A 19447-nucleotide genomic window follows, 5' to 3' on the forward strand; every position below is an offset into this window, starting at 1 on the left:
AAAAAAAAAAAAAAAAAAAAAAAGAACGAAGAGAGAAAATCAACAAAGCAATAGTGTGTAGTGGTCACTAACTATTATTATTTCCTTGTCGAAACGTTGGTAAATTCCGTCGGTAAATAACTGAAATCTCATAAAAATGCATGGCGGCGGGGCGACGCGAGAAATATCTGCAAATGTGAATGGAATCGTGACGTGAGGAGGGGAGGAGGGGGGAGGGGGGGGGGGATAGCTAATGCAGGCAGTGTCACGCGTTTTAACTCTCTCATCGAATATTCAATATCGATGCCGTTGTGACGGCTCGAATGAAGAATTTATATTTTTTTCCCCGGCGTTACGATAAATCCGACGCGTATGAAAAATAAAGAGGATGATGGATGAAAATGGGGGGGGGAGGGGGGAAGGGGAGGGGGAGGAGAAAGGGACAGGCAAGCATTCAGGTAGAAGTATTTACATTGATCTATGATACTCTTTTAAATCAACCGTAACGTTTTTCACTTCATTTTTTTTTATAGCGTTAATTATAGTCACTTTCATAGCTTTCATTTTTTTTTTTTTTTTTTTTATGGTCGATATTTTCGAGATTAGAGAATATAATCACGTTACAATCGATTATATTATATTATATTACCCGTTACGTTCCCTCTTTAACGTTTTTTTTTTTCTTCTTCTTCTTCGAGTAATGATCTTCGAGCAATAATTGTATCTACATAATTGACATAATTCAATCCCAATAAAAATTTAAAACCTAATTATAACCCCAAAGTGTGTTTACAATTTGCAATATCCGTCTAATTGAATAATATTTTAAAACGATTTAATCCCTTACCTAATCCTTATGATCAAACTGGTGGTGGATTATGGTAATTGAAAGTGTTATGTTGTGCGTTAATTAAATACAACACGAATATAGAATACAATTTTAATTTCTCAGTCGATATTATCGCGAAAGAGGCGTGAACGCGAAAAAAAATCTTCTCGTTCATCGTAAAAACCCAATAAAACGAAATTTCTTCTCTTCTCGAAATTTATTCCTTTCGTTGGAAACCTCCCTTCTGTTGGTAAAAATCGCTCGTCAAACATATTACATTGAATACCGCACTGCGGTTATCGATATGCACCACGTGCACGCGTCACGCCAAGAAGAAGAAAGTTCTTCCTAGAAACCGACGAGTCTACGTTTAAAGAGCTTGCTTCTTCTTTAAATGCGCCCTAAGCTCTGAGCTCGGGTAATTAGTTTTTCTCGTAAACAACAAAAGGATCGGCCGTATTTTTATCCATCCAAACCGCGAAACAGCCGAGAAAAGTGGAAACGGAAAAGTGGAGCAGTGGGCAGGCGACACGAGGCGTCCACCAGCTTCGTGGCTGCAATTAAAATTTTAATCTCTGTCTCAGGGATAATAACTGGAGCGCTCGATTAAACATATCCACCACTCCCCCTTCCTTTCTCTACCCTAACGAGACGCAATCTGCTCGTTGCGTGCTTTGTATCGTCGTGCGTGATAAGTGGAAGGAAGAAAATATTGTTTCGTAGGAGGGATGCTCGTCGAGTTTGATTATCGATCACGAACGAAAGGGTAAAGAATTTAGAAGATTAGACGATGGAATATCGAGATTGTGGAAAATCGAGTGATAGAATTAAAAGATTTCTGCTCCAAGTTGAAACGAAAGAAAATGATAGAAAATTAAGAGTAATTTAGAATTAAAAGATTTCTGCTCCAAGTTGAAACAAAGAAAGAAAATGATAGAAAAGTAAGAGTAATTTGAATTATTATATAGGAGGAGTAAAAAATTTTGGAAAATTGGAAGATTGGGAATAAAATATTTATAAAAAAAATAAAAAGATTTCTAATTCTCTTAGGAGAAGAAATTTTCGTATTTTTAAATTAAAAAATTACCTTTTTTTCAAATCATAAATCATTAACAAATTTACTTTCCTTTTTCCAGTATTACTTCTTATCCTTACGATACAAATATATATATAGAATACAAGGATAATCGAGTAGATCCTAAAAGGCTTATCGTAGCTGGAAGCAAGGGCACGAAGCGTGCTCGAAAATTCGTTGCTTACGTTGCATGTGCGCCACGGGTTGATAATCATCGGCCTCGAATCGCCGTCATTATCATACATATAGCCGATTGAGTGGACGATCGAATTAATAATAGCAAAGGCCAATATTTGCCTCGGCACGCAGCCTTGGCAATCACCTGTACCAGAGTACCAATTTCGAACGATCATGTGGGCTTGTTCCTTCCTTTCGAGGGTTGGTTGCTTCGCCCCTTCTGTTGTTGTAGAGATTATGACAAGAGAAATGCAGGAAGATGGCCAATTGTGTCCATCCCGTTATTGTTGTTCCAACAATAATATGGTCGATATGCGTAGCATATCGTCGATGGCTGACCACAGTCCTATTTCTCGATTCTAATTTGATTCTTTTTTTTATTTCTGTTCCAGATATTCACACGTTTTGGCAAGGTCCTGAAAATCGTCACTTTCACGAAGAACAGTAAGTATCGTTTTTTATGGAATTTTAAAATTACGAAAAATTGTGTTTATTTAAAAAAATGTGAAACTCGAGATTCTCTTCTGGTGATATGTTGTGATTCATCATCGAAGCATCTCTCACATATATTTTTATAAAAATTACTTGATCTTGTAATTGATACTTATACGGAGAGAAAAATAAATAAATTCGTTTGATTAGGATATAACCTTTGATAAGCTGGTTTTTTTTGTCAAAAATCGCGCAGAACTATTTCCACGACGAGTTGCCATTGAAAAATTTCCACGTACACCTCGAAAGAAACAGAGTAGAACCGAGAAAGACTGACGGATTTCGAACATTTCAAAGTGGCTCTTGTTTTCCTCCTCCAGTGCAATAGCTACTGGGCCACCTTGTATAGACGCCACTCTTGCTGGCAGACATGCACGGCACTTTAGTACTTCAGTGTACACTTGAAGTGTATTCTGCCTCGACGACGTCGACACCGTTAGTACCTTCGGTGGCACTCGAGTATACCGGGTGTGTCAGAAATATGTACTTATTCCCTTAATTCCTTCGTACATTTACAATCCTCGACAAAGGATTGAAATTGATTGTTCTCGTTGATCCTCGAAAAGCCTCGATGCTTCTTGATATGAGATCTAGAATGCAGCCAGATACTCGATCTTTGTTCTTCGATCAGACAGTTTGACGTGTTAAATTTTTCGTTTCTTAATGTGGGTAAATATTTTTTAGTCTCCAATCTTTTTTCTTGTTTCTTTTTTCTTTCTTTGCATTTGACGAGGAATAAATTTCGAAATCGATACGCAAATTCTTTTTTTTTTTAGACACCAGTTAGATAAAAGTCTGCTTCATTCCGGATAAAAATACCAGTTAGAAATTCAGACCGATTCAGACTGGATAAAATTCTCGAATATTTTATTTTGTGTCGTGGCAACTTTTTCTTTTTACTTTCGAGATGTTCGAGCGAGTCGTTGCAATAACAAAATGGACGTCGTTATATACTTTTGAAACGTCTACATGACATCGATCAATTATTTATTTTCGTCTTTTCCATCTCTACTAGAATCCGATAAAATTTCCTTTCTTCTTCAATTACTTTTATAGAAAGAATTTAAAATTCTTTCCTTAAATCTTTCACAATATATCTTAGAGATCTATTGCAAAATATTTCCTCTTAAACTTTTATTATTGTGCTCTCTCGTTCGTTAATTCCAGTCCAACAAATGCCGAGTAAAATCTCGATATCGAAATAACAATTTAAATCAGTCTTGCTCCTCAATCTCACTCTAATCTATATACAATCCCGAAGAAACAAAAGGAGGAAACAAATTACCCGATTACCAATTATGTTCGATGAGAAGCAAGAAAATATCCCTGGCTGTTAAAAAACAATATCGATACCTTGGTTCTTGGCGACAATTGGATATCCAAAAGACGTTCAATCAATGGACGCTCGATCGAACAAAAGAGGCTGTTGTCCTTGATTGAAAGGGACGAGAAATTTTCAAAGAGGACGGCTTTGAGACAAATAGCGGTTGATTGGCGAAATCACGGAGGCCTAAATTAAAGCGAAGAAGCATTCAGTGTCCAATTAAAGTTTCATTCGGTCAAGTGGCTATTCGTTCGTTCAATTTCCAATTCCTCTTTTTTTTTGACTTTTTTTTTTTTTTTAGTTTTTGTTTCTTTGATTAGATTCTTTATTTCTTCTTTGTCTTCTTTTTTTATGGTTTCTTTCTTTACGTTCGTTACTTTCGTACAGTTTGATAGTATTTATTTATTATTTATATAAGTTTCGAAGAAGAATATATAAATATATTATCGATTATGTTTGAATAAATATTTTGTATGTCAATGTACGTGTTAAAGGATAATTTATAATTTTCAAAATCGTAGAATTGAAAACATTTTTCTTTTCTTTTTTGAATATTTGCATCTCTATTTTTTCATAATTAAAAATTCAAATTTAGAAATTAAATACGTGAAAACAAGAACTTTAGAGTTGTACAAATATTAAAAGTTCTGAAACTGTAGAAAGTGAAAGAGGAAATTTCGAAATTGGAAGTTTAAAAATTGAAAATTCATCGCTCGCGAAATATCGTAATGAAAATATTTCCTTAATCAAAACTTCGCCCACCGAATGAACATTTGTCAATTGAAAATTTACGAGGGGGAACTTATCCAATTGTAACTTCGTAAATTGGGTATTTGAAAATTTCATTTTCCCGCGAAAATCGGTACAAATGAAAAATTCAAATTAAAAATTCCAAATTTCTGATCACATTTTTACATTCGAACCTTTTAAAAACCTTTAAAAAACAAAGAAAGAAGAGGATGAGAAAGATAAAGATGGTATTTTATAAGTAAGATAACTTGGCATTTCTCTCAACAGTTTAGAATTTCTTTGCAACGAATTAGAAGCATATGCACAGTTATGATCAAAGACGATTCCTATTTTTCCATTTTATTTGAAATGAATGATTCTTAAATGAATGAACGATTCGAAAATTGAATAATCATGTCCAAGATCTTCCGATTTTTTTTAATTCCTTATTTCTGTAAACTAAACATTATATAACTATATATCTGTTAAAGGAAATTAAAACTTTAAATACGTTAGATCGTATCGAGAATTTATTATTGAGAATTTTTATCGAAAATTATAGGATAGGATTAGAATAGCGTGTGTCATTCGAATGAACTATCTAGCGGAATCCACAGAGCACATCTATTTGAATCGACTATAGAATGCGTATATGCACGCGTTTAAATGTAAAATGTACATTTTCGTTGTCGAATTTATAAAAGAGTAATATAAAACAATACAATTTATCAAAATTATGTAAATGTAACATAGAAAGATTGTATTGATTGTACGAACCTAATATAAAACATCTTAGAAGTTATGTGAATCTAATATAGGATGATGCATCGTTGAAATTATATACATCTAGTATGGAACGTGTATTGTGTGTCGATATTCTTATGTAATCACAAAACTGAATTTTATTTAGAATCAATCAATATCATTTTCGTTTATTTATCAGTATTACAAAATAACAGGGAAAAAAGAATATATATATATATATAAAAGAAAATGACAGAAAACTAACTGTCGGTGTTGATCGGATCTTTCGCTAAAAAAAAAAAAAAAAAAAAAAAGAAAGAAAAAAAGAAAAAAAAATGAAAAAAGCAGAAAAATGCATGAAAAAACGTTTTATTAGCTATATAATGCAACAACGAGATCGAATTTTTTGCCGGTAGCAACGTTATTCAATTTCCATCGTTATTTGATCGTGGACCGGGGGGTGGGATCGGGGGGATAATAAAAATTCTGTTCCATAGAGGGAAAAATGTGACCGTTGTCACAACATATTACCGTGAATCCAGAGCGATCCCCCTTTATTTCCATTTAATTTCGGCTTTTATTTAATTTTCACCGATGCAAACCACCGTGAGAATGGCATTTGCTCTCGAATATCGAACGATAATCCCTGGTTTCGTATATTCTTTTCATTATTTTCATTTGTATAGGATATTGTCGGGATTCGTTTTCATAGGTAGATGGGTTTTGTTTTTCCATAAACAGATTCTTCTTAAGAACTTTTTTCTTTTTTAACGAAACTTTTTTAATTTAATCTCACTCCATCAAAGAGGTTAAGAGAAATTAAATTTTTTTTGTTTTAAGTAACTAGTGTTTGGAATTGATTCGAACGATTTGGAAGATGAGCTTGGAATTAAAATTCTTTTACAAGATCTTTTGCGCGAAATGAAATTTTCTTATTTTTGTAAAATAATAAAATTATAGTAACAATTTTTTTTTCTTACTCTTTTTATTGTTACTCGCCCAAAAATTCGCCCAGCAATCCAATCTAACATTCTTTTCCCCTTTGTTTCAGATACTTTCCAGGCACTAATACAATACGCCGACATGCTGTCAGCGCAAACCGCCAAACTCGTGAGTATCCATTTTAACTTTTTCACCATAAACGTATACAAAAATTCTACCTATCTACCTCGAATTCCCCTTTTTTTCCCCCTTCCCCTTTTTCTTCTTCGCTTCTTTCTGGAGAAACTCGGTGTTTCTCGTGCGGCCATTGTTTATCCCCATTCTCCCATGGGACAGATCGAAATTTTTCGTGGAAATACCGGAGAAAGTGTCGTCCATTAGAAAGTCCAGGTGCCGCGAATAATGTAAATTTTAATCTCTACCCTTTTTTTTTCCTCTCAAAAAAAAAAAAAAAAAGAAAGAAACGAAACAATTTTTTTTTCTTTTCTCTCTCGTTATATTTTTATTTTTTTCAATTCTCAACAACGAATTGGCTTTTTATTTGGTTCCGAGTTAGAATTACGGGTATCATTCGTTTCGTATGGATCTTTGTATCTCTATCTCTCTCTTTCTTTTTTTTTTTTTTTTTCTCTTGTGAGATCAAGTAACCACAAATCTTCACAAGAAAGTACGCAAAGTCGGACCGGTTTCAAAAACCACTTGCACTCGAAGAATCCGTCCGTGCCACAGGAACCACCGCCGCCACTACCCCTCTCCCCCTCCCTTCTTACCAAACCTCTATCCTCGCCACGATCTCTCTGGTCCGAAATTCTGTCGCGAGATTGTGCTCGTTAACGAACGTTAATTCGGCCACTCGAATAGAAATCCGCGGAAGCTCGGCCAACAGTCCACAGTTTCCTGTAATAAACATCCCCTTTCAAAATTAACTGCAACAGCTTACTCGATGCGGTTACTCTCGACTTATATATATATATATATAGAGAGAGAGAGAGAGAGAAACAGAGAAGGAAAGAGAGAGAGAGAGAGTGATCCAGGTCCAAAGCTCCGAATTTCTCGATCTTCCACCCCTTTTCTTTTTTTTTTTTTTTTATCTTCGCTCGAATTCGGGTCAGACTTTTTTGAATTTCGGATAATTAATTCGTTCTGATTTTTTTCTGCTTTCGGGGAAAGTTTCCATCGAGAAGGAGGTTTAAATGTATGGTAAAAATAAGCAAATGCGCTTAATTTTTCGTTCATAAATGCAGTCAATCTTTCTGTATAAATACGATTATTTCGTCGCCCCTGTTTTGAGCGAAATTTCGAACAAATCAATAGGATATCAGTGTGAACAAAAATAATGCGATGGAAACGGATATTCGTGTTACACGATAGTTATTCGCGTTTATTAAGCCGTGCCATGAAATTGTCGCAATTTTTGCACCGCATTCTATCGAAATCAAATGTTTTCAGTGTTATAAAATTAAAATTATATATTGGTATTATATATTAGTATTACAGTATTAGTATTGTATTATAGATTACATATTAGTTTCATGGAGATGGTCCAATTAAATTTATCAATATTATACGATCCCTTCTATAACAATTTTTGCTAATAAAGTTTTTTTTCATCCAACAACGGGAGATATTCCAAGTGTTAAATTTGATTTACAAGTCGCTCTGTATATTTGTGCGTTTAAAATCAGCTTGTTACGAACTCTTTACAAATTTTATTGTCAAAGGATTGAAAAAAAAAAAAGTTATATAATAATATTAACGTATCGATCGGGAAAATTCTTGGTCTTATTGTAAAAGAGGAAAGTTTATCGAGACATTTTTTTTTTTTTTCCTCCATTCCATACATTGGTTTTGAAAGAATCTTGATTCTCAGAGATACTTTAAGTGATTCGCAGTCGAAACTCAACGACTTTTACTATTTTCCAACCTCTTATCCTCTGTTTTCCCCTCTGTTTTTTATCACTCTGTTTTTTCATGATAATCCTCTTAGATATAAGTCCCGATTCTATCAACGAGCTCGAACCGATCGAAGTTTATAGAATTCTAAAGTCAATCGAAGAAAAATGTTATTCTGTATAATTTTCCATTTTCTGTGGGTAGCTGGCCAGCTTTACTCTCTCCCATATAAATGGAACTTTATTATATCGACGTTTCAATCTCTTGCTCTTTTAATCTATATCCAATCCAATTTATATCATCGATAAAAATCTGTGTCTTCGTAAAGAATTTCGAAAAAAATAAAGATCACAATTTTTATGGTGTTCCGATTATTATTATTCCTCAAGTCTCGATCTTTTAAGGGCATCGACAAATTGCGCGACGCCATGTTGAATTTTTTTATAGATCGATCGAAGCGCCACCGCGCGCGCCAAATTCAAATTAACGAAACAAATTCAAACGAAAATCTCTTTTTTTCCTTTATTTGTTTCTTCTTTCCTAAAATCTACTCTTCCTAAAATACGAGCAAAGCCAGCCAACTCATTATAAAGTCACTCAATTCCTTTCTAAACTCGCTTGTTCAAACAATTCGTGTTTGTCGAAACCGAGGAAGGCAAGGGGGGGAAGGAGGAAATAAATAAATAGAAAAGAAAGAAAAAAAACTATCCAATTACTCTATTACCCTTCCAACATGATTCAACGAAATACAACGTTGTGCCACATTGACAAACAATCTCCCGTGCACACGAGCTAAACACACACGAGCCCCTGCAATCTTCCACGTCTCCACTCTCATAACTCGGAAACATCAGCGTGCACTTAATCCAGCCACGGATATTATAATCCCGGTTGTTTGAACTCGCTCGCGGACCGTAAATATTAATTGAACGCAGCGAAATATGTTTCGCGGCAGGCAATTACATCACCGTCCGGGAGAAATGCAAATAATCGCGTTTGAAATTTCTACGGATATAAAATTGCAGAAAAAGGGGGACACGCGAACCCTTCGCCCCGACTCGCGAATATTCTTCGTTCTTTATTCATGGAGTTTGTACTGATGGAATGTTCATAAATTGGTAAAAAAAAATGTGAATCCAAAATTCATTTTGTTTTTTTATTTTATTTTATATAACACGACTAAATATATTGGGTAATAGGCAACGATTAATCTTTTAAATTCGATAGAATATTATATGTTTTCTTGTTTCTTCGTGAATATTGCGTTGTAAAAATTTGTAAAAATTTTATTTTTGAGAAATTGTTAAGGAATTATTAAGGAATCGTTACTATACGTTTTGTTATATTTTTTATTAAAAGTTTTTTAAGTGCAATATGTTCTATATTCTACGTTACGTTATTTATTCTTTTTGAGGAGGAAATAGTTTAAACTCGTTTGTATTATTATATTGTTTCTTTATGTTTTGATATTTTGATGTACACACGCACCAAGTATAAATATTTTTTTCCAATCATGGAATATACATGTGGACAGTGAGTGGCTCGAGCAGTTAGATAAAAGTCGGAGCGAAATATTTTTCACTGTTTAACGAGCTTGATCGTTCTGTGACGCCATTTTTTTTTCGCATACGCCTCGATACACTCTTTTTTTTTTTTTGAATACAAACGCGCAATTTTTTTCGCATAGATTGATTTCATGAGCAAGTCAATAAAAGGTATAAGCTGCCGGAGACTACTCATCCACGAGATATTTTTTTTTTTTCAAAAATATTCTCTCGCTCCTTAATATTAACATTCCGAATTTATCCTTTATTTTTAAAAATATTGTCTAGAATTCAACTTTTCTTCCACTCGCAAAAATTCATCCTTCCTAAAAATTAAAATAATATTAAAATTAAAAATTATACAAATTCCAATTCCCCCAAAATTTTTTTTTACCTTCGTTGTTTCCTTTCTCTCCGTCCGATCTGAAAAAGAAAAAAAAAAAATCTTCGAACGAATGAACATTCTCTAAATAATGCCATACGTTAAAATTTGGTTAATCCCTGTGAAAGAATTAGCCGATTCTCATAAAATCGTGGCGTGGAGTTAATTAATTGGGTGCACGGAACGGGAGAGGGGAGAGGGGAGGGGGTAAATTTTAAACTGATTAGCCGGTTGTAAGGGAAATCGGGCTGAAAAAATTCAATTGAAAAATATTCTGAAACTCTTGAACACGGAACGCGGAACGCGCATAATCCGAAACGCAATATTCCTCTCCGTCTCTTTTTGCCCTCTTCTCTTTTTTCTTTTTTCTTTTTTTTTTCTTTCTTTTTTTTTTTTTTCTTTTTTTTTACCTCCTCTCACCCTCTCATCCCAGCCCCTTTCTCTTTTTCGCCCTGTGCACGCCCATCACGGTACGTAGCGAAATGGCAAGCTACAGCTTTCTATGACGTACAAAGAATACGTAATCTGGGTTAACAAAGTTGGCCGGATATCTGGAATGAAATTATTTTAATATCGTGCCCGCCGCTCGAACGAGCGTCAAGCTTTGAAAATAGTTTGAAACTGGAAGGAGGGAGAAACTTTGCGAAAAAGGGGGGCTATGTTTCTTTTTTTTTAATGATTCTTTTTCCCTCCAGGGAAGGGAGGGGATGAAACGAAGGTACGGAATTGAAGATGGAATCGTGGAAAAAGAGGGTAATCGCGACACGTGAAACGTTTGTACAATAATGGGGTACAATGATTGAAGTTGTGACGCACCAGTGGTAGAAAAGCTGTATGTAATTTGAATGTTCAAAATCGTAAAGATTATTTTCATTTTCATGAAAAAGAATAATCACGTGAGACTGGAAGCTGAAATTATTAATTATTTCGACTACCTTAAATACTCGAATATTGAAAATTATATTTATAAATTAAACTATCGTTACAAATCGTAATTACGAGAAATGAAAAAATTTTTTATATCCAAATTAACCAATTTCTTCCGCGAGACTTTTTTCCATCAGTGAATAGTGAATAGTAAAAACTTCAACAGTTTATATGAATCTGAAAGGGGAACAAACAATCCATCGATTGTTTCTTATTTTTAATTATTCGAATGAACTGAATTCCAGATTCAGACAAATGGACTCAATCGTTTAGCTCATTCTACGAATTATATGCAGTAATTTGCAATATTAAATCATATTCACATGTAATTGGATTGATTGTTCAACAATAGAAATTTAGATACTCCAAGTTCCAATAATTTAAGAAACAATCGATTGACGATTGATATGAAACAATGTGAAATAATATTACATAATGAAACAATGGTGAATGCGTAGAGAATTCTCTAAGACGGCTAGTGTTTCAATTTCAATTTGGATTATCTCTTTCTAACTCCGAGGAGAGTTAACAATTAAATGGAATTCGTTTGACCTCGCATTAAATACCGCCCGGCCCATGACTTAACGAAGGCCAACATCGTCACCTAATCGTTCCAAATATCCTTGCACGAGTCGGCCAAAGGATGGCCAAAGGGCTAGATCCACGCCACGGGGCCGGCTGCGCGCTGGCAAGCTGGTAATTATGTATGAAATTCATTAGCCCGTGTAAATATGGCCGGCGGAGAGATACAGCGGAGCGTGTACACGCGTGCATGTTGCAACAATGCACACGCAGGTCAAACATCGTGGCCCCGGCCGACGGGTTTACTCTCTGGCTACGCCTATGCCAGGTAGAGTCGAACGTGCATACATAATTAGGCTGCATCTTTCCGCTACTGCGTCTATGCATTAGTCGAGTGCTACAGTTGTTATTAATAGGGTTGAAACGCGTCGAAATGGCCAGCTTTCAAATCGTTATTGTTATCCTCTCCCACCTCCTCTCTCTCTCTCTCTCTCTCTCTCTCTCTCTCTCTCTCTCTCTCTCTCTCTCTCACTTCTTCTCGATATTCGAATAATCGTGGACTCGTGATTTTGATTAATTTTCTCGGTCCAGAATATCGAAAGTTATTAGCTTGGAAATTTGGGAATATAATATTAATATAAATTATTAAATTTTTTGTAAATTTAATCGTCCAAAGTAGTAAATAGTAAAATCATCGATGGTTAATATTAAGTAGCGTAGCAGATTTTGATGTAGGGATGACCAGATTTGGACGTGGAGGTGTACTGCTTCCCCCGTAGAAGTGGTACTATTCGGTTTGGCGATTCGTTTGCGGTGGAAAGTGAAGGATAAACGCGAAGGGGGCGATGTGGTTTCGGTCGAATCATTTTGGTGGGAGATCGGTTTCTATTTGGGGGGAGGAGGAGGGTGTGGGCTGGTTGGATTTTGTGTTTTGTGGTAATTCGAATAGGGATGGAGGGATCTAATTAGTGTAATTGGTGGATACTGGTGGAGACCAGCGATACAGGGAGTTAGTTATACAATTACACGTGGTACGGGCAGCGATTATGCTGATAAATGTGCCCTTGAAAATTTATCAAGCCATTGATTTTATTCGAATAGTAAGATTATAAAATCATTAAAAATGGGTAATCATCAAGTTGGGGGTGAAGTAAGTTTGTTGATCGTGTTAATAATATTCCGATCCTCATGTTTGTTTCATTTGCTTTGTTTCAGTCGCTGGAAGGTCAAAACATATATAATTCCTGTTGCACGTTGCGCATCGACTACAGCAAGATGCAGAACTTGAACGTGAAGTACAACAACGACAAGTCGAGGGATTATACCAACCCGTCTTTGCCAACTGGAGACGCGAATTTGGACGCGGCATCTCTTGCCTTGGGCGGCGAACTTCTTCCACAGTTGTTGATGGGCGCTGGATCGCAGCCTCGCGCAAGAATACCCGGTGAGAACCGTGGATTTCCACGATTTTTTTTTTTTTTTTTTTATTAATACGATTGAAAAAGAAATTAATATATATATTTTTGAAAATTAATTATTAGTTTTTTTAATTATTGTAGAAGAAAAGAAAGAAACGGAATTTTGAAATTATTTGAAATTAAATTATTCGAAATTAAATTGTTGAACGTTATTGTTATTATTTTGAAGAGTGTAATTTCGATTCTTAAATGTTATAAATGTTTTTGTAATTTTCGTGAATATGGAATTGTCTTTCTGAATTTAAATTATATTTATAGTTTATTTATTCAAGAGGTAAAACTAGTAGTTATATGAATTATTAATAAAATAGTTTACAATTTGCAACTATAATAATTATTTCATCTCTTGAAACAGGATGTTGGAAACTATTCTAAATTCTTAATGAATTTTATGTATTTTGAATAATAAAAAATCTAAAGGGATGAGAATATCAAAAATTCAATACAGTTTTACTCTCAAATTCAAGAGTATGAAAATATAATTGAATAATGTTATTATTTATTTATTTTAAAAATCTCTATTTATTATTATAATTAAAAAAAAGAAATTATAAGATAGTTGAATATAATTAACACAAATAAATAATAAATTTCAAATACAAAAATTTTATTCTACATTTTGTTGCTTCTGTTTCTGCGAAATAATAGAATAAATTCGTTTCGTTAATTGTTTCACACTTTGCAATCCAATGAATGTTTCCATGCAATTTTTCGTAAAATCATTGTCGCGATATCGATTGTCAATGATGAACCCATAAAAATCAGATCGATCAATTAGTGCCGTGTTACTAGAACAGTTCAGTCCATTAGAATTAATTATATTAATAGAATAGACGGTCTCCCTGTCACTCGATAGGCTGATAGGTTTATGATAAATTGTCGTATCGTGAGTCAGTTGCTGTATCGGCTTCGTTTCCAATTTACCCCTCGTTTTCAGCTTCATTTTCGCGCGATATCGAATTGCACGCGGTTAGACTATATATTTTCCCTGGCAAATTAATTAATTACGTTTCAACGCCAGAGGCGATCGATCCAGGCCGACGTTTCGATTTTATCCATCTTCGATCTCCGCTTTTCGTTTCTATATTTTATGTATCCTTTTCTTCCTCGCTTTTTTATTAATAATTTCATGGAAGGGGAAAAATTTTTTTAAAAATTTGTGAACTAATAGTCTTACCTCTTGAGTTATTATATATTATATAATGTATAATGATATAAATAATCCTTCCTCATTTTTTATGGAATGGAGTAAAATTATTTTAATCGAAGAATTTTCTATACTGAATCTTAACTAAAGATATAACAAAATATATCAGAATTAAGAAAAGAATCGATTTAGAAAATAAATTTCACGTAGCATTTTGATAATATAAATTACAATAATCTTAAGATATCAATGTCTACATCATTAAAAAAAAAAGAGAAAAAAAAAACAAAAAATCTTACAAAGTTTATTTCTTTTTAACTTTTTGATGTATAGTCCCATTCAATATCTTAGAAATCCCTCCAATTCCCCATAATTTTAGAATTTTCCCATTTCCATTTAAAGAAAAAAAAGAATTCTATAGTATTATGCTTTTTTTTAAAAACATTTTTCGCGATTATTCAAAAATCTTATCTTATTCATCTCTTTTCAACTTCTTGCGATTATAATTCACTTAATTCCGTGTATAGAGATCCCTAGAATTCCCTCATTACGCAAGTTTTATTTCCCCCACTATCAAAATCTTTTAACAGAATTTACTTTTTTTTTCAAATTTTTTCTGCTAACTACAGTTCCAATTCTCCGCAATCGTTCTCTCACCATCCCCCACCATCGAAATCCTAGAGTTCCCCGCATTATCCAAAATCCCCCAGAAACCAAAATTCTATTAAAATTTACTTCTCTTCAACTTTTCTTGCGACTAATAATGCCGCGTTCGATTCCGCCTCGTTCGAAATCCCTGGAATATCCCTCCACCATTCAAGTCCTAGAGTTCTCCCCTCTCCCTCAACCTCCATAATTCCCCCACCACCCAAGTCTAATTAGAGAAACAATGCTAACTATAGCTTGTAAATTTTCTGAAGTAGAGTCCATTGCAGGGGCACCGGGTGTGCTGCCCACGCCCTTTGCGGCCATGCACGGTCTACCCTCGCCCTTAGCAGGCCCGTACAACGGGGTTCCACCTGCCGGCGGATTGGCTGGCCTCGGTGGGTTCCCTTTGGGTGCAGCTGGCCTTGGGGTGCGCGTCCCCACTAATGCGCAAACCTCCGCTGTCCTGCTCGTCAGTAATCTCAACGAAGAGGTGAGTGATTTTGAATGGCGTTTAATGAAATTGTTATGCGATGTGGTCGAGGACATGGAGATCCAAAATGGAGGCACAAAGAAAAATTTTAAATCTCGATTTTTTTCCTTTTTTTTTTTTTTCTTTTGCGATCGCTGTTATTCTGGATTATTTGTTTATTTGTTATCATTCGAATTGAACGAATTAAAAGGGAATAATAATAATAAAAAAAAATTGGTTTAAATTGTTTTAAATAAAATCGTATATGTTTTTTTTCAATTTTTATATAACGTAAAGGAAAATTATCAGTGACGTTAAGAATATTAATACGTAACTTAAAAAGAAATGTTTTACGTATCTCTTTATTTATTTTATCCGGAAATAAAATTATCATATCAAATTTTCCTTCGTGCCTTGCCAAAGAAATAAACCGCTAAAGTGTACAGAACGTTACCAAGCGTAACGTTTTAAGTAAAAATCAGCATTAATGAGATATGCAAATTATGATCAACGTGCTGTACGCTTTCGATTAGGATAATTTTAAATTAACGCTGAGAGAAATAAAGCTGTAAAGATTTTAATATTATTAAAAATATTTTTTTTATCTTACAATTATTTTTAATATTCTGAATGAAGCATGAAGCGATATTATATATATATATTTTTCCACTTTCATCAAATCAGAAGAAACGATTTTTTAAATATTACATCGAACTGTACATTCTCGTTATAATTTTTATTTCTCTCAACGTCTACCTATGTACACGAAACTGGCTTAGGTACGTACGTATCCACTAAAAATTCATCTAAATACAACGATATGATATTATAATGTAGTGCTACGTAGGCAACCCTAGCAGTTTCTCCATCCCTCGATCCGAATTTTCCTTGTCGAACGTTTTTCTCAATCTATCTCCAAATATAATGAAAATACTTATCGATTAATTTTCTTATCTTTTTTTTTTCATTCCTTTTTTTTTTTTTTTTTCTCCCCTTTATTTTGAATGAAGCGTTGTTTCGTTCGACAAGCAAAAAAATCGAGATCTCGATGCGTATGTGCCCTCTTTACGTGACTATCCCTTCTTCTCTTACCCTCTGCCCCTATTTATACCCCTTCATTTTTCAAAAAACACACATATAGAAATCGTTCCGAACGATCATCATCCTCTATTCCTAAGTAATTCGTGGCGTTTGTTTAATCGCGACGTTTACTTCCGGCGAGGCGTTTTTCGTTTCTGAATCTTTTTTTAAAAATTTAAAAAATTATCGAAAAGAATAGAAAAACAGGAAAAAATGTACATGTAATTATAAAAATAATTTCTAAAAAAAAAAAAAAAAATCATGATAATTTGGATCATCGTATCTTTCTCAAGATGTCCAAGATCATTCTTTTCAATATTCATATAAATCTCATTTCACAAAATAAGCATTTTCTCTTATGTATGCTATTATGAAATTCTGCTACTTCTTACGCTACGTTTTATTTTCATTTTAAATACTATTTTCCTCGAACTTTATTCTCTCAACTTGAGAAAAAAAAAAAAAAAAAGGAAATTGATCTTTCTAATTTATTATATACTATAACGCTATTTCTATTTTTCGAATTATCATATATACTGATGTTTGTAGTATAGTATATTACGTATTATATCACTGTATATTAAAAGTAAATCCTCGTGGAAACGAAAGGTGCCTCACAAAGAAACTGTGTGTTGACGTCACACTTCGCAGCTGCAACTATTGTCACTACTGTACTATAACTATGTGTACTACTATCGTTGCGCCGCGCGCACAAGCTTCCAACCAAGTGTCTTTTTCCTCTGGCGAGCAAACGATCAAGTGTTTTTTTATTATCTCTATCTTCTTCTCTCTTTTATATGTATATATATATATTTGTATCTCACCCTGGCTTCGAAAGTGATAAAAAAAAAAAAAAAAAAAAATTGAGAAACGGAGATAATTTTTAATTTTTATAATCTCGAAATATTTCATAGAAATTCTTTGTTTTTTTTTAAATCGTTTCACTTTTGTAGAAAGGGTGTAATATATCTATATACAATATTGTTACGATATTTCTTCTTTTAAATGTTTTTTTTTTATTTCTTCATTTTTTTTAATTTATTTTTTTTATTTTTTATTTTTATTTTTATTTTTTTTTTTTTAACCCCTCGTGAAATCACCTGTATCGAGGAACAGTTAGAACCGCGAGGGATTCATATTGACGAGAAGGTCCCGCTCTTTTCTCTGCTTCTCTAAGTCTCTCTGTCTCTCTCTCTGTTCTCTCCTGTTCTCTCCTCTCTCGATCGCGGCCGCAGGAAATTTTATTGGAAGAAATTCCAGCCCTTTCGCTGACTTTGATTTATGGTTTTTTTTTTCTTTTTTTTAATACAAACTGTGGTCCCTATTTTTGAACAATTTTTCTCTTTTTTTATTTTTGGAAATTATCGTTTTATTTGTCGTGGAAATTTAAATAAATAATTATTTTTAACTTTATTTTCTTTTGGAATCGAAGAAAAGAATTGTTTTTTTTTGTACAACAAAGTTTGAGCATTTTTTTTTAGATAAGAATTATAATATCTTTGAATCGATAAAATTCGAATTTAGATTAAAATAAAAATCGATTTTAAGTAAAAGAACGAATTTATTAAGATTTGGATTAAAATATTATGCATTGCAATAAAAATCAATTTTCGAAACAATTAGAATAACAATAAAATCGTAAAAATTAGGCAAAAATTAAATTCAACAAAAATTCATTTTAAATAATTTTTTAAAAAATTCAAAAACGAAGCTTCTTTTTCCAAATTTTTGTTATCTATTATTTTTTTTTTTTTAAGATACTCAAATTCATCATAGTGACACAGTTTTATCAATATTTTGTTACAAAGTCAGTAAATAGTCTGGAATATTCGTAAAGTCTGAAAACAAGGCCGTATAAATGAGGCCTGCGAAACTTGTGCGCGTGCCAACACTATACATTTGAATCCTATTATACTCGCTGACTACTGACTGGACTCTGTCTGTTCTCTGTGTAGATGGTCACGCCTGACGCTCTCTTTACCCTGTTTGGTACGTCTCCACATTTATATTATTAATTATATTACATTATTAATTATTATATTTACACGCGCGGGATACACTGACACACTAGTACACGCACAAATACACTACTCCACACTTCAGAGACATTTCTTAGACACATGTTTTTACATAGATCAGTAGAGTAACTGTGAGCATTTTTGGAGAGTGAAAAAAAAAAAAAAAAAAAAAAAAAAAAAAAAAGAAAAAAAAGATCGAATAATTTTTTTTACATTTTTTTATATTTCTGTTTTCAATTTTTATTACCAATTTTTATTATATATGATACATAACGAAAACACGAACAGAATATAATGTTAAAATCGATATGTATAGTAGTTTGTATCATCGATCGTTCGTCATGATTGTTCTATTAATTTTTGATTTTTCTTTTTTTTTTTTTTTTCTTTTCTTCTTCTTTTTGAAAGAATGTTTTTTGTGGAAGATTTATGAATCATTAATCACTCTCCTCGTCACGTGTACTTATGATTTTTATTTATTTTTTTTCTTTCCCCTTTATTTATTATCGTTTTATTTATTTTAAATTTTTATTTTTACTCATCTCTGTGAATTTCTTGTTTTTATTATTTATTTATTTTTATCGTCTCTTACGATTCTTAATTCTATGATTTTTTATTATTTTATATTTTTAATTACGCTATAACTGTTCTTATTCTCATTCATCGAATTCACCCCCATGCCCATAATCATTGTTCGATTCTTAATCATCGGCCGACACCGTTTTTTTCATGTTCTCTATTTCCAAGCATCTCTTCTAAATTGTTTCATTAATATTTTATTAATATCAGTTCCAGACACCTTAATATTACATAAGCTTTCGCTTATTTTATCGTAATATATCCATAGGAACTCACTTTTCGCGGGTCAAACGGTTCAGCCATTTTCTATTTTTTTCAAGAAACCCGCCTCGAAAAAATTTTATATGAATTACTGAGAAATATATCAAAAAAAAAAAAAAAAAAAAAAAAAAAAAAAAAAAAAAAAAAAAAAAAAAAAAACAAAACAATAATATTTTCTCTTGCAAACAATGAAATAAATTTTATCCAG

At 33.1% G+C, this 19447-nt stretch overlaps 1 protein-coding gene across 6 annotated transcripts in view; it reads left to right on the plus strand.

Moving 5' to 3' along the window:
• Positions 1 to 19447, plus strand: part of LOC122717197 (polypyrimidine tract-binding protein 2) — a 503296-nt gene that overhangs the window by 476401 nt on the left and 7448 nt on the right. For 4 of the 6 annotated variants that reach the window (XM_043941033.1, XM_043941030.1, XM_043941029.1 and 1 more), the window contains 5 exons: positions 2453 to 2504; positions 6401 to 6459; positions 12775 to 13003; positions 15105 to 15322; positions 18337 to 18370. In XM_043941033.1, coding sequence (XP_043796968.1) covers positions 2453 to 2504; positions 6401 to 6459; positions 12775 to 13003; positions 15105 to 15322; positions 18337 to 18370 — 592 coding nt within the window. The remainder of the gene's footprint in view (positions 1 to 2452; positions 2505 to 6400; positions 6460 to 12774; positions 13004 to 15104; positions 15323 to 18336; positions 18371 to 19447) is intronic. The other 2 variants (XM_043941031.1, XM_043941032.1) reach the window with 2 other exon arrangements.

This window comes from Apis laboriosa, unplaced genomic scaffold (genome assembly GCF_014066325.1).
Source record: "Apis laboriosa isolate Shangri-la unplaced genomic scaffold, ASM1406632v1 scaffold4_cov146, whole genome shotgun sequence".
Lineage (NCBI taxonomy): Eukaryota > Metazoa > Arthropoda > Insecta > Hymenoptera > Apidae > Apis > Apis laboriosa.